Below are 15,665 nucleotides of genomic sequence, written 5' to 3'. Positions count from 1 at the left end.
GTCTTTGACACCACAAAAGCACTCAATTAAAAGGAAAGGATATTTTCAGACCTCTTATAATGATATTCGATTTTATTTCTTCTCCATTTTCAGGAAGTGCTTTATTGGTTCATCCAGTCACAGAGCCAAAAGCTACTGTGGTTGATGTGTTTCTGCCGGGACCAAATGAGGTAAGAGTAAATGACAGTCGCATATCTTCCATCTCATCCCTCGTTCTAATGAATTAGCCCGTTAGGATATAGATTTCTTCATCATGCAGTTGTGAAGACCGCCCAAATGACTATAGCAACTGAAGATTCTTGTAAGTCATGACCACTGTCCTCAGAGGTCAAGAAACTTAGTGGAAAAGTGCAGAGGAACATGAATAGGTGACCACACCTAGGAGGATCAGAGTAATTCTTTATCTTCACACGTAGACTTGTGTAAGTGACTCCTTGTGAACACAGTGAGGTTTTGGGTAGTAAGAAATTTTTAGTCTACTATGAGGTATTAAACTCGGGCTGGGAAACAGAAATATAAACAGACTTTGCTCCTTGTTCCTCGCTCTATCTGAATCCTGAGTTTTTGATACCAAAAGCTGGTCTCGAGACACTCATGGGAGTGGATAAAAAGTAACAATAGTGACTTCCTTCTGTGCCCCTCCAGCCTTCCTCTGCTCTTTTATTGGTTATTGTCATTGATTATTGTCACTGTAGAAAATATCACCTGGACCTGCTAAAGCCCAGGGCACTGAACCCATGCAAAGCATGGGGGAGAGGTGGGAATAACCCATGGGCTGCAGAGCAGATAGCCATGGGTGGTAAGAGCAACAGCCTCCAGAGACAGACCGAGGATATGTCCAAAGGAGCAAGAAGAGACAGGGCAGACACTTGGGGCACCAGACCAGGGAAAGAGGGTGTGAAGTGGAGAGCAGGAAGGAGACAGATCCCCGAGAGAGTCGCTGAGCGCTGGAGCATCACCACAGGCTTCCGCAGGCAGGGGGAAGAGCCTGAAGGATACGAAACTGATGTGGAACCGCCAGGGCAAGATGCTCATGGGCTATCAAGGCGAGAGGTGAGGTGGCTGAGCCAGGCCGTGCTCACTGCCCGGGACTATCAAGCCCTGGTACGGCAGCACCAGGAAACCACATGCAGTGTCAGTGTTCTCCCTCCATCCAGCTTCACATATTTGGTTGTTGTATTGGTTTCCTGAGGCTGCTGTAACAAATTACTACAAACTTAGTGGCTTCAAATGACAGAAATTGATTCACTCATAGTCCTGAAGGCTTGAAGTCCAAAATCAAAGTGTCAGCAGGGTTGGTTCCTTCTGGAAGCTCTGAGGGAGAATCTGTTTTCATGGCTGTCACCCAGCTTCTGGTGGCTGCCCACAGTCCTCCGCGTTCCTGGCCTGTAGCCCCATTACCTCAATGTATGCCTCCATCTTCACAGTGCCTTTTCCTGTGTGTCCGTGTCTCTTCCTCCTATCTCTTATAAGGACATTTGTGATGACATTTAGGGCCCACTTGGATAATCCCAGACAATCTCCTTATCTTGGATCCTTAATTTAGTCAAATTTGTTATGAGGGTAATAGTCACTCCTTCCAGGAGTTAGGAAGTGAATATATCTTTTCGAGGGGCCACCAATCAGCCCACTGCACTTGCCATGATTGATATGAAAATAACCAGGCTTTTCTCCAGAATGTTCATGAATTATGTTCTTTCCCCTTGGTTTCTCCAGTCATTTGCAGTTCTGAAGGTGAGGGCTCTTTACAAAGGTTCCCCTGCCAAGCAGAAACCTGAGGAAAAGGTTAAATACAACAACAGCTAAATAAATTGTCCTGTCAAAGCATTTTTGCTGAGAGTTTCTCAAGTTTATTCTAACAAAGTATAAGCTCCCATTAATAGGAACTCCCTTTCTGACTTAGCCACACATTTTTATTAATGACCTGTCATCATTGCAGGCATATTATTGTGACTGTATAATATATTCCTCCAGCACCATTTTCCCAGGGCATTCTATTTGGTTCTCTTGCTTACATCTTCCCAAAGCCTGGGTAGAAGAACCAAGTTGTTTCTTGCTAGACCTTTACGTCGCTGGTTAGCTAGTCCCACATTACACTGTGCCAAGGGGCTATCTAAAGGCCCTCACTGTCATTTTCCCCATTCCCTCTCCTTCAAGTCTTTTCTCAAATATCTCCTTCTCAGTGAGGCCTTCTCTGACCACTTGTTTAGGATTATAAACCACTCCCACTGCCCCCATCCAACCCTCCTTCATCCTTTATTTTTCTCCACAGAACATGCAACCTTCTAACATTCTATGTATTTGCTTATATCAGGGATGTCCAAACTGCGGCCCGCGATCCATTGATAATTGGCCCACAGCAAATTCCAAAAACATATTTAGTTTACTTAAATAAACCAGGTGAGGCAATACGTACTTCACCGCAAGTGAGTGGCCCGGCTGTTTGTGTATTTTACTGCATATGGCCCTTGGTGAAAACCGTTGAAAAAAGTTTGGACACCCCTGGCTTATATGTTTTATTATCTGTCTCTCCCATTAGAATGTTAGCTTCTTGAAGGCAGTGATTTTTATCTATTAGGTTTACGCTGTATTCCCAGGGTCTAGATGGGCACCTGGTACATAATAGGCCTTCAGTAAGTACTTGCTGGGTCAGGAGCTTGGTGACTGAGCTCTAGGCCTGATCTACATGGTGTTTTGTACCAATTATACCCTTTTTAGGCTGGAGATCTTTGTGTACTGCACCAGAGCACATACCATACACCCCTCATTTTAACTAGTTCTAGTAATGGTAGACAGGTAATCCCCAAATCTTGTTTGAATCAGTTTTTTGTTTGTTTGTTTGTTTTGCCTTTCACTCCCACCAGCTCTTTATCTAGACCTACTGGAATTCACCTAAGAAAGACATTATAAGAAAAGAAAGCTAAGACAATATCCCTCGTCAAGACAGACATAGAAATCCTTGACAAAACATTAACATATTGAATCCAGCCAAGGATAATACATTATGATGAGGTGGGTGTGAGCCTGTTGAATTAAGAGTTCAGTGTAGCTCACAATGTGATATATAGATGATGTATTACATATTCGTGCACTTGAAACCTATGTAATTTTACTAACCATTGTCACCCCAATAAATTTTAATTAAAAAGAAAAGGAGTTTACAGTAGCTAACCATAGTCAAGAAACAACCCTCTCACATTCACAGCAGGATAGTGAGATGCAACAGCTCAGCTATATAAAGGATGTGGTAATCCCAGGAGGTGAACTTGCGAAATAGACTCTGGGCTGCCAGAAATTACACTGGGCTAGAAGAAAGAGGTTTTTGTTTTCATGCTGCTTCTGGTGGTATCTTAAGGATTTATCCCATCAAATTACTCTGTAGGACCTTTCTGGTACTTCAGCAACTAAACCCCCTTGACAAGATCCCAGATAAGAGTTTGAACCTCATCCCTAAATTGTACTGTACTCTGTAAAAAATAAATGATCCTATAGCAGTAATGCAAGTTTCCGTTTGTTTTTCTCCAAGATCTGTATCCTCCTCTGACACTTTCCTTTTCTCCTGCTTCATTTGTAATTTATTTGCTTGTAATGTGCTGTTCTTCTTTGTTGCTGTTTCCTTTTTCTTTCTTCATCTTTTTTACTAATAGACGCATTAAATTTTTATAAGCGAACTGGACTGTAAAATCCATGAGGTCTTTCTGTTCACTCGTGTATACCTAGCAGTGCTGGGCACCTGGTAGGCTGTTTAATAAATAACTTTCGGATGGATGGATGGATGGATGGATGGATGGATGGATGGACAAATTAGTGGCCTTTTAGTCAAATTAATCCATGAACAGTAGTATGTTAGTCCTTTGGGATCTTCTTAAAAGCATGTGTTCTTCCTAACTTCTACTCGAGATTTTTAAAAAATTATACTTATTTTAGCTTTCTGGTTATTTGAAATCAATACAAATGGTGTTTCACTGAATAATGAAATTGTGAGCAGAGTTATGCCTATATTCTTTTCCATGGGGTCTGTTCTTTTTCAGGTCTGGTATGACTCAAAGACATTTGCTCATTGGGAAGGAGCCTGTACTGTGAAGATCCCAGTAGCCTTGGACACTGTAAGTTATTTTCACTGTTTTTTTCCTCTGTTGTGCTGTATTAGTCCACTCAGACAGCCATAGCAGAATACCACAGACTGGGTGGCTTAAACAACAGAAGTTTATTTTCTCACAGTTCTGGAGGCTGGAAGTCCCAGATTAAGGTGCCAAGCAATTTGGTTCCTGGTGAGGACTGTCTTCCTAGCACGTAGACAGGCACCTTCTTGCTGTGTCCTCATATAGCAGAGGGAGAGAGTGAGCTATCTACAGGATGAGGGCCCCACTCTTATGACGTCATTTAGCCTTAATTCTAGAAAGGTCCTGTTTCCAGATATAATCACATTAAAGACTGGGGCTTCAACATGTGAATTTGGGGGGACACAAGCATTCAGACCATAGCATATGCCTACATACGAATAGAAAGAACCAAGGACATCAGTGCTCTGTGTAATAACACACACATATGGAGACAGACAGTAGATTAGTGGTTGTTCTGGGCTGGAGAACAGAGAAGGTTTGGGAGCAATGGGGAGTGACTGCTAATGGGCCCAGGGATTCTTTTTGGGGTGAAGAAAATGTTTTAAAATTGATTGTGATATGGTTGCATGACTCAGAATATACTAAAAACCATTTAACTGTGTATTTCAAATGGATGAATTGTATGGCATGTAGATTACATTGATAAAGCTGTTTAATTGTGAAAAAAAGAGAGGATAAAAATAACATATACTCTGATTTCACAGTATGAAACATCAAGGACAAACAACTCCTCCCCTGTTGTTTATACTGTATGTCTAAGGAAAATAAGAACACTGATGACAGAGAACCAACAGGGTGGTCACCACACATGCCGTACAGAGTGTCCTTCTGTAGGAACAAGTCCACAACCATGAGACTTTAATTGTAACCCTGGACCTCTAAGCCAGGGAATGCTACCAATTATGATAATAGAATCAAAGTGGCTCATCCAGGCTGAATTTCTGACGGGACGTGGGCTCCTGCAGCTGAATCAGAACCACTACTATTAGCTCTCAGTACTGTGAAGAGGAATAAATAGATATTGATGTTATTTTTTTAACCGTCAGCAGCGATATGAACTCCATTAGAAAGAAAATTATTTCAGATGTCAACTTTCAGATATACAAGAGATGTTAATAGTCATCTACTCGAATCCCACATGCTTACAGGTGAAGAAACTGAGGCTCAGAGAAGTTAAATTACTTGTCCAGAGTTTTGGCTAGATTGTGGCAGAACTGAAACAAGACCCCAGGTCAGCCAGACTCCCACTTGAGCCCATTCCATACTGACTTACTACCTCATTCTTTGAGGGGAAAAAGAGAGAGAGAGGTTGTCTGATGAGGGTGGGGAGATAGATGTGCTTTACTTCCTGCTGCCAACTGTGAATCAAGCAGCGAGTGGACATCTTAACTACTACACTCTCACTCCCTACTTCATTTGTACTCTTATATGCTTCCTGTTTGTACTTTATTCAGAGCAAAGTATAAGCCCTCATGTGATCCAGGGAGCTTCCTTATAGAGGAGTGTAGAGGGAGACAGGAAACCTACTACTTCGTCTGCTGGCAACGCCATTCTGGAAGACGCATAGATACAGGTCATGCCTACAACCCCGTGTTGGAGTCACTTAAAGTACCTTTGGTGGCATCTATCACAGAAGTTCCACGAATTTACCCTCAGAATTGAGTCATTCATCCTGGTGATCCAGGGAAGCAGGGAGCAAGAAGGGTATAGGGTCCAGTGAGTAAGGACAAAAGTCATCTCCCCCAAACCAAGAAACTACCATCTTTTCTATGCACTCATACATACATACATGCATCCAGGCCTGCTTGCACAGAGAGAAAAATTCACTCCTTAGCAGGGCCCTAGAAGTAAACACGTTTATTTTATTGATTGAAAAAAAACACAAAATTGGAAAGGTTACTTATAGGATAAGCAGCTTATGTAATCAATTGATGACGGGTGAGAAGTTTCTCTAATAATTTCAAAAATGGACCATTTTGAGCTCTTCCTTTCCATGTTTGCCATCTCTGTGTTCATAAATTTATTTTGCCTTTGAGTCTATACTTGTAAAGAATGAAGTGTTATACAATGAAATATTTTAAAATTCTACTTTGAAATGGCCTTATACGAATACTCCTGCCCTGAGAGTTGCTCTGTTATATAGATACCAGTGTTTCAACGAGGTGGAAGTGTAGTGCCCATAAAGACGAGAATAGGAAAATCCACAGGCTGGATGACTGATTTCCCATATGGGCTCCGGGTGGCTCTGAGCACTAAGGTATGTGGAAAATGTTACCTGTATATATCTCATTTGTTACTACTCTGTCTCTTCGCAGTGGGAGCCTTTTGAGTGTGTGACACTATGTAAAAGTGGTGAACCCCATCTAATGGGATAGGTGCTTCTGATGTTTATCTAGAAATCAAAGCTTTGAATCATTTCTGAATCATTGTCCAGCTTGTCTGACTTTGTTCTTAAGGGAATTCTGAGAACTAGAAATGATAGAAATTTCTTCTGGGGCACTGTGACCGTTGGCATTGATTACCGCTGGACTGAAAGGTCACTGGGGGTGTAGGCAGCCTGCCACGTAGGTTAGCCCTGAACTCAGTCTTCTGTAAAAGGGTATCTGTATCTATGCAACATTTCCGGGACACCGCCCCCACACAGTGACTTCTGGTCTCATCAGATGGCTCAAACAACTAAAATCTCCTTGGGTTAAGCCTGAAAGGATCCAGAACTGATCTATCCTTTTGAGCCAAATGAGGCCTTAGCAGATTCCTCGCCTATCAATTTGCCCAACTATAGTACCAAACACAAATTCTTACTCTTATGCAAATATAAAATAATTAAGCTTTCTTTTTCTTACATCCTTCTTTTTCATCTGTTTCACTTAGCCATGTTTTCTTGGGCCCACCTGGGCCTGCAGCCCATGAGAGGCCACAGAATAAATACAAGAGACTCGAGATCCATGGCACATTGTCAATTACAGTATCCTGCCACATGGAATGCTGTGACATTATCTGACATGCAAAAGGAGTCCTCTTAATTAAAAAAAAAAAAGTAGGAACTAGATACTATTCTCTAAATTGAGGGTCTTCTAAAGATAGTTAATCTCATCCATTCTATACTAATTTTTTTTAACTGCAGTTTCATTCTGTGAACTTTTATGACCTGTTGTCACATTCTAGGACAGTATTTTCAGAGAAGCCACCTATGCCACTGACCATACTTCATAGTTTAAATTTCTTTCAACAAGGCCTCACTCTTTGTGCTCCTCTTATGTGATTTCCGTTTCCTATTATTATTTCACTAATAGGTATTGAATGTCTGTATTTATTAAGCTTCTGTTCAACATAATTTTTCACAAATTTTAAAATCTATTATTTCCCTTTAGAGGGTGACATTCTTTTCCCAGAAAGCTATTATATAAGCACATTCTCTATTTGTGATTCACTCTCCAGGGTTCTGCTGTGGGTGAATTATATCTCGATGATGGCCATTCATTCAAATACCTCCATCAGAAGCAATTCTTGCACAGGAAGTTTTCATTCTCTTCAGGTGTTTTGACCAACAGGTAATGACAGCTAAAAAATCTGTGCATTATCTTAGGTAAATTATGCTATCCTTTTGCTATCCTCAAATGCACAGGTAATATTTTAAGGTACTACCGTGTTTCCCCGAAAATAAGACCTAGCTGGACGATCCACTCTAATGCATCTTTTGGAGCAAAAATTAATATATAAGACCCGGTCTTTATAATGTAATATAATATAATATAATATAATACTATATAATATAAAAATATAATATAATAATATAATATAACATAATATAGTACTGGGTCTTATATTAATTTTTGCTCCAAGAGACACATTAGAGCTGATTGTCCAGCTAGGTCTTATTTTCGGGGAAACACGATATTTAAAGAAGTTAATGATAAAGGTCATTTGTAGTGTTTTCCTTTTCTTTTTTTTAGGTTCACTAAGGTAAAACTGACAAATAAAATTATAATATATTGTTGACCGTATTCCCTATGCTGTACTTTACATCTCTATGACTATTTTGTATTTTTTTTTCCTGTTTTGGTCATTTAAGTTCTACTTTCTTAGCAAATTGCAGTTATGTAATACAGTATTATCAGCTATATCATCATGTTATACATTAGATCCTTAGACCTGATTCATCTTATAACTAAAAGTTTGTACCCTTTTACCAGCCTCTCCCTATTTCACCTCTACTCCCACCCCTCTGACAGCCACTATTCTACTCTATATGAGTTTGGCATTTAAAAAAAAAAAAAAAAATTCCACATATAATGATACCATGCAGTATTTGTCTTTCTCTTTCTCTGTCTGGCTTATTTCACTTAGCATAATGCCTTTCAGGTTTATCCATGTTGTCACAAATGGCAGGATATCCATATTTTTTAAGGCTGAATAATATTCCATTGTATATATAAACCACATCTTCTTTATCCATTCATCCATTGACAGACACTTAATTTCCATACTTTGGCTATTGTGAATAATACTTTAATGAACATGGGGGTGCAGGTAGTTATTTCATTTCCTTCAGATATATACCCAGAAGTAGGATTGCTGGATCATGTGGTAGTTCTGTCTTTAATTTTTTGAGGCACCTCCATACTGTTTTTCAGAGTGGTTTACATTCCTAGCAACAGTGTACAAGGGTTCCCTTTTCTCCACATTCCCACCATCATTTGTTATCTCTTGTCTTTTTGACAATAGACATCCTAACAGGTGTGAGGTGATATGTCATTATGATTTTGATTTGCATTTCCCTTTTGATTTCTTTGACCCATTGGTTGTTCAGGAGCATGTGATTTAATCTCCACATGTTTATGAATTTTCCAGTTTTCTTCTTGCAATTGATAACTACTATCATACAATATGGTCAGAAAAGATATTTAATTTCAGTCTTCTTAGATTTATTAAGACTTGTTTTGTGGCCTAACATATGACCAGTTCTGGGGAATATTCAATGTGTGCTTGATAAGGAGTATATATTCTGCTGCTGTTGAATGGAATGTTTTGTATCTATCTGTTAGGTCCATCTGGTCTAACATGTAGTTTAAGTCCAATGTTTCCTTATTGATTTTCTGTCTAGATCTATTCATTGTTGAAAGCAGGGTGTTAAAGACCCCTGCTATTATTGTAATGCTGTCTATTTCTCCCTTCAGATCTGTTAATATGTGCTTTATATATTTAGGTGCTCCAATGTTGGGTGCATAAATATTTACAAATGTTATCTCCTCTTAATAAATTGAGCCCTTTATCATTATATAATGACTTTTATCGTCTCTTGTTACAGTGTTTGGCATAAAGTCTTCACTACAGGTTCATATGTTGCTCCCTGATCTTAGTATTTTTATGACCATTATTTTTAACTCTCTCTCATGTAAATAACTTAATTCCATTTCATTAAGGTCAGTTTCTGAAGATTAATCAGGTTCTTTTATTTGAAACATACTTCTTGTTTCTTCGTTTTCCTTGACTCTCCGTGCTGGTTTCTGCACATTAAATAAAACAGCCACCTCTTGCAGTCTCGACAGATAGGTCTTGTGTATGAGAGATGAACTTCATCAATCAGCTCAGCCTGAGCTCCTGGTTGCTTCTCAAGCCTTTGTGATTATCCAAGCTGCCATCTTTGTTCTTAGTGACTACCAGTAGTTGAGGAGGTGCCAAGACCCATCAGTTTCCCAAAGGGGGATACTTCAGTCAGCATCTAGATGCCAGCTGATTAGAAGCTAGACCCTCAGGCAGTAGCTGTGAAAGTTTGCAGTCAAACCCCTTCCAGGGAGAAACTGAAAAATGGGTGTTTTTGCCTGCTCCCTCTGTGCTGAGCCCCACCTGCTTCTTTGTTTGCTAAAATCCTATGGGACTCGGCAACACAAACCCTGTTGGCTATCAGAGCCTATACCTCAGGTGGGAGTCTTAAAACTTGGAGTACAAACCCTTCAATCTTTAGGGAGAAGCTGGGGGTTGGCGGTTCCCTCCCAATTGTATGGCACTGTGCTGGGGGTGGGACTTATAGAGAGAATGTATCTCAGCCTTTCCTACCTGTTTGATGTCAGTATTTTTTCACTTACTAGATGTTTAGGAGTCAGTCAGCTAGTTTCTGGATTTCTCTCAGAGGGAACTTTCTCCATGTGTAGCTTTCCATTTGGTGCATCCATGCATGAGAGGAGTGAAATTCAGGAGCCTCTTATGTCACCATCTTGGTCCAGAGTCCCCCTGGAGTATTTTTTCAATCATACCATGAACCTCTCTTCCTTCTTGTCTCCATCTTTCTTTCCTTCCCTCTCTAAAACATAAAAAAAGAATTCAAGTTCCTATTAGTCCCATTTATCAACCATTCAACAATTCATTAAGTATCTGATTTCTTACTATTTGATTGCAGTGTCCAAGTCATACTTGTGACTTCAGTGTCCTTAGGCGATTACTCTCCAAATGGCTTGTTAAAAAAAAAAAGAGAGAGAGAGATTTGGTATCTTTCATCTGATCATCCATATCAAATGTTCCCATCCAAACGTTACCCAAAATCATGGTTTATTATCAAAAACTCTGGTCCTTATGTCTAGTGGTACTTTGAATCATTTATGCCGTAGTATTGCAGCAGTGTCAAGAGGATTTTATGGAAAATTGGGATAGTCTCCATGACCACAGCTAAATAAAGCATAAGCAACTTGCCTTAATCTTTTTTTGAAAAGGTTATCCTTAATTTTTTTTTTCCACCCAGGAACTTTCTAGCAGTATGACTGTTACCTTACTTGAAAAGCAGTAGTACCCAAATGCTTTTAGATTCTTTAAAGTTAGTGTAGTTTTTAAGTCAGCTTCCAGTTGTGTTTCAGCTCCTTCGCCTGCATTTTATTTGTTGTTTGTCTAAAAAAGGAAAGAGGAAAGCAAATATGAATTGTACTATTTGTATTAAATCATTGGGTTTTATTGGCAAATTTATTTCAGGGTAGGGTGTTAGAAAAAGAAAAACTTTCTGTCTTGGGTTGAAGGTCTAAGTGATAAAAACATTTGACGTACTGATGACAATTTGTTCATTCTTTCAAATGAATTTGCTTTGGAAACAAATGAAGAGCAGCTCTACTCCTTTCCTCCACTCAGTGTTCAGTTGTGGCATGCTCAGGTAACCCTGCTGGATTCCAGCTGGAGCGGTATGCTAGCCTTGTGTTCCAGTGGTTGGTTGGTTGCTTGCTTTCTTGTAACCACCAAAGTGGATGCAACTACATGGTTCCAAAGACATACCTAGTTAATTCCAGCAGATAGGAGACCAGAAACTTTGTAAATGGATGGTTTGATATTACTGCAAATAAAAAAACGGGCCTGAGAATTCTGATTCCATTTCTACTTTATTCAGGTCTGATTTTGTGCCTTAAATATCTGCAGTGTTTTATCATGTCTCCACTCAGTGACTGTAGGCGTACGAGACAGTGCAGTACCTCAGCAGTTCATACACTTGGTACTAAGGAGCACCTCCAATCAACATATTTAGGAAACTGCAGTGTTTTCTGTGTATACTTAATCTGGAGTGGGGGCTTGAAAGAAGGGGAGAGTTTTACTTTCATGTGGATAATGGCCATTATCCCCATCCTCTAGAAATCCAGAAAAAGAATGCAGGGGTGAAGTTTCTGAAGTACACTGGTTAATTCAGTGCATGTAGTAGCAACTGCTCCTATGCAGACAAGCGCAGCCCATGTTCCCAGTGTGCCCTGTGCTGTCCTTACAGCTTCAGGGGGACAACATGTGGCTTGTTTATTTTGACTAGTCACTCGGGACTGATTCCATTGAGTACAAATAATGTGTGAAGCTAAATAATCGATTGCCCTCTTGTAAATTGTGTTTTGACTGCCCTGTGTGTGAAGAGCTCATAGAAGTTCCCAACCTTTTGGCATTAAAAGGCCTTTCCATATGTTTTGAAACCTACTTGCCTTCATGTGCAATAGTCTGTTAATGACAGTTTAGATTTCTGCTTCTAACACATGTGACCTTGAGAAAATTTTTAACTGTAAGTCTAGATTTCATCTATAAAAATAGATTAAAATATAGATAGCCTGGTTGTCCTAAGGATTAAATCAGATAAAATGTAAAATACTGCCACAATGTTCATATGTTCCCTGATTTTAACTCGTCAAAGAGCATTTGATACCAATGCAAGAATTTTACAACGTTGCATTTACTCCAAAAACAAACGATTTTAATACTCTCAGCACATTCGCCCTTATTTTGGAGTAGATATACTCTGTTTAAAGAAGTTAAATCCAAGGTAAAAATTAAAGAGAAAAGCAGAAATTAATGAACTAATAACTTCATTAATAAGACCAAAACCTTTTTAAATAAAAAAATAAGCCCCCAAGTAGCCTAGTTAAGGTACAAAGCACAGATACACAAAATATACTATGAAGTAATTGAAAATAACTTTTCTAACGTTCCCAACTTAAAATGTTGACACTTCCTACTCTATTATAAAGACAGTTAATATTTAAAAAAAAAAAAGACAGAAAACCTGGAAGGAAGGTAGGGGGTACTATCAGCTTTTAATTCCTTGTTAGAAACTTCCCATCTAGACTATCCAGTGAGATTTGCTGGGTGTAAATAGGTTTTAAACAGTTGTTTGTTTTTAATGATTTGGTAGCATGAAAGATTCCTCAGTAGGCCTCACAGTCTCATTCCTGTTAGAAAAATAAAATTGGTTTATTTTATCCCTGGGAAAAAAAATGAGAGAGAGAGAGATTGGTTTCGTTACTGGTTAGCTAGCTCCTGGCACATAGACTCATCTGTTTCCATCTCTTCATCCTAGTAAATATGATAACCATATGGTTTAGGCTTCTATAGGAAAAGAAGTGGGGGTTGGGGGGCTGACAAGGCTGGGGACATTGACCTGGTAACCAGTCCAAAGCGCTGTTTCTCTTTTCCTAATGCCATTTTTATTGCTTTCAGTTGTGCTGACGAGAGTGGTCATTATCCCAGCGAGTGTGTGGTGGAGCAGATATGTGTCCTAGGCCTCAGGAAGCAGCCATCATCTGTGACCATGCATTTGTCCGGTGAGGAAGCAGGCCACTTGTTTTTGTGCACATAGAAATACCTGTAGAGAAGAGATGGTTAGTCCTAAAACTGCCACAATGTGCTTCACCAGGTGGACTCTGCACTTTCTGGTAGCGGTCAGCTATGCTATCTAGAGGGTCAAGGCCAGCCCACTTTTATTCCTCAGCTGGTCTTTCTGCTCACTGTAAGCTCCTAATGCTTTTCTAAGGAAAATTGTTTGGGGCTTGAAATGATAGCGTGGCTTCTCTGAATATTTTGTAATCTGTAGCTATCTGTATTTTGTAAACTGTAGCTATCTGAAGCCCTACTCATGTTTGTGGAGTTTCTCAAAGGGCATAGGAAGAGCTATATCCTTTCTTACCGACTGAGTTTCTTGGACAAATCACTTTGTTCCTTACAATTTCTTTTCAACCAATCTTGCATTTAAAATAATGGAGTGTTTTATATTTTAAAAATTCCTGGAAGTCCATGGGCAAAAGTGCTAGGTAAAATTCTCCTAAGTAGGGTATAAGGTTTTATGACAGAGCCAGAAACATTTCAGACAAAAAGATTTTTCTCATCTAGACATTCATCAAACATTCCCTTTTATTTTCTTGATATTTAGATGGTAATGATCAGTCTGTGGCTTTTACATATTGTGCCAGAACGTCCACCCTGAACCTGGAGCGGCTCTCACTGAACATCGGCACTGACTGGGAGATACACATTAAATGACAGACACTTGCATCCGGCGACGAACAAGGGGCAGCCTGCGCCATTCAACCTTTCCCTTGGTCTTTTCTGAGAGTCGTGCTGCATACTAATTCTCTGGCTCAAAATAATTTTTCATTAGTCATCAATTTACTAATAAACAATTTTTAGATGTATTAGTAATATTCTTTGTGTCAAACACCATCCTGAGACATTTGTAGTGTTCCATTGCTTGTTGGGCCATGGCCCTGTGGTAAGCGCTGTCGCCCAGTGATTGGCTGCTCTTTGAGCACAGCTGGATTGGTTTGTTTTATGTGAGATGTGGGCCACGCCCACCTTGTATGGCCCATTTGTGGAAGTTTGCCTGGGGCCATGCAGCAGAGTCACTCTGGCTACAGCAGCTGAGTTGCTTGAGGCCTGTCTCCAGTGGACAGCAGCCTCTGGTACCCCCCGACAGTTATCTTTCACCCCCTTAGATGTGGGCAAAACAACCCTTTTCTGCTTGTACTCCGTACACTGCAGCAACAGGGAGTTATTCTTCCCCACAGATTGACTCAGGAGTACAAAGGATTCTTTTCCCTCTCATGCTTTTTGAGTTCCAAAGTTCCAAATTAATCTTAAAATTCTAATTTCTTGTTTTTATTAAATACTGTCTACTGACCAAAGAACATTTATAACATGAGTAAGCCATAATTAATAATAAAATACATACCCATGTCCCCACCTACGTACTTCAGAAATACAACTCAGGGCTAGGATGAGGGTGAGACAAGTGACGCACTTGCTTTGGGCACAAAATATAAGGGGGTGCCGAAAAACACAGTAACCAAAATAACATATTCTAATGCAATATTTTAAAAAATCAAAATTAATGCAAAAATCCATGATTAACCAAATATCAAAATTTTAAATCCAGACGGATCAGTATTACTGAGTTCTCCTTTTGCCTCGGGCTCCAGTACAGCTTGACAAGGGGTAGAACATTACAACATTGCCATTCCTCCCTGCTCTGGAGACCCCAGTGACTTCCTGCTTCCTGCCACAGCATCTGTGGGGCAGCCTCGTGTTCTCAGCGCTCCTCAACACGCACATTTCCTTATCCGGCTTCCTCCACTTAGCAACTTGCCAACTGCCACGTCTGTGCCTTCTGTTCCCTGGGCCCCAGGATCTACCGCCTTCCGTCTACCTATGCAGATCTTACCATCTGTCCAGGCCCAACTCAAACCTCCCTTTTCCATTGAGACTGTCTAAGTCCCCTAACACCCCCATTCCACTGTACGATGAGCAGTGATTTTCCCCTTCTCTGAAATGCTGCCCCAGGTAATAATACATGTTCTACTCAGCATTCTCAGGGACAGGTCCTTAGTGTTTGAGGTTTGTCTGTCTTGTTCCCCTACTAGATTGTATGTTCCTCAAAGGCATGTTATTATACTTGGCTTTCAGTAACTATTGGCTGTAATTGGTTAACTGATGGATTTGATTGATTAAAAAGCGAGAATTGAATCTGTTTGTTTCTGACTTGTTTTTCTGACATAGGACTCTTCCCTCCAGAAGTAGTAAACATTGTGCGTTTCATTATATCAGTTGAGATTTGAGTTTTGCACCATATATAAGCTCACATATACATATGTAGATTTTTTCCTCTTATTTGTGTAACTTTTGCAATTTCTGTAACTTTTTACAATTCTTAAGAAAGAAGCCTACATTACCTGAAGTTGTATTTCCAACTTTAAATTTCCCTTGCCAACCCACCATAAGACTTAACCTGAAAACTAGGTGCTCTTGCCTAATAAAAATGAT

General features: G+C 39.9%; 1 protein-coding gene and 1 long non-coding RNA gene across 5 annotated transcripts in view; one reads left to right on the top strand and one right to left on the bottom strand.

Moving 5' to 3' along the window:
• The window catches only part of GANC (glucosidase alpha, neutral C), a 62,080-nt gene extending 46,712 nt beyond the window's left edge, over positions 1 to 15,368 (top strand). For 3 of the 4 annotated variants that reach the window (XM_074327869.1, XM_074327867.1, XM_074327868.1), the window contains exons 18-23: positions 94 to 170; positions 4,032 to 4,106; positions 6,268 to 6,381; positions 7,563 to 7,675; positions 13,071 to 13,174; positions 13,780 to 14,041. In XM_074327869.1, the coding sequence (XP_074183970.1) occupies positions 94 to 170; positions 4,032 to 4,106; positions 6,268 to 6,381; positions 7,563 to 7,675; positions 13,071 to 13,174; positions 13,780 to 13,889 (593 nt within the window). In that variant the 3' untranslated portion in view covers positions 13,890 to 14,041. Of the gene's footprint in view, positions 1 to 93; positions 171 to 4,031; positions 4,107 to 6,267; positions 6,382 to 7,562; positions 7,676 to 13,070; positions 13,175 to 13,779 lie in introns of all 4 variants that reach the window. The other variant, XM_019725410.2, reaches the window with a different exon arrangement.
• On the bottom strand, positions 10,297 to 11,005 carry LOC109444193 (uncharacterized). The gene is made up of 3 exons (XR_002136802.2): positions 10,887 to 11,005; positions 10,509 to 10,575; positions 10,297 to 10,425 (listed from the first exon to the last, which is right to left on the bottom strand). It is a non-coding gene; the product is annotated as an uncharacterized LOC109444193 (long non-coding RNA).
• Positions 15,369 to 15,665: the final 297 nt, after the last annotated feature.

This window comes from Rhinolophus sinicus, linkage group LG03 (assembly GCF_036562045.2).
Source record: "Rhinolophus sinicus isolate RSC01 linkage group LG03, ASM3656204v1, whole genome shotgun sequence".
Classification (NCBI taxonomy): domain Eukaryota; kingdom Metazoa; phylum Chordata; class Mammalia; order Chiroptera; family Rhinolophidae; genus Rhinolophus; species Rhinolophus sinicus.
This window is presented reverse-complemented; position numbering and strand designations above follow the sequence as displayed.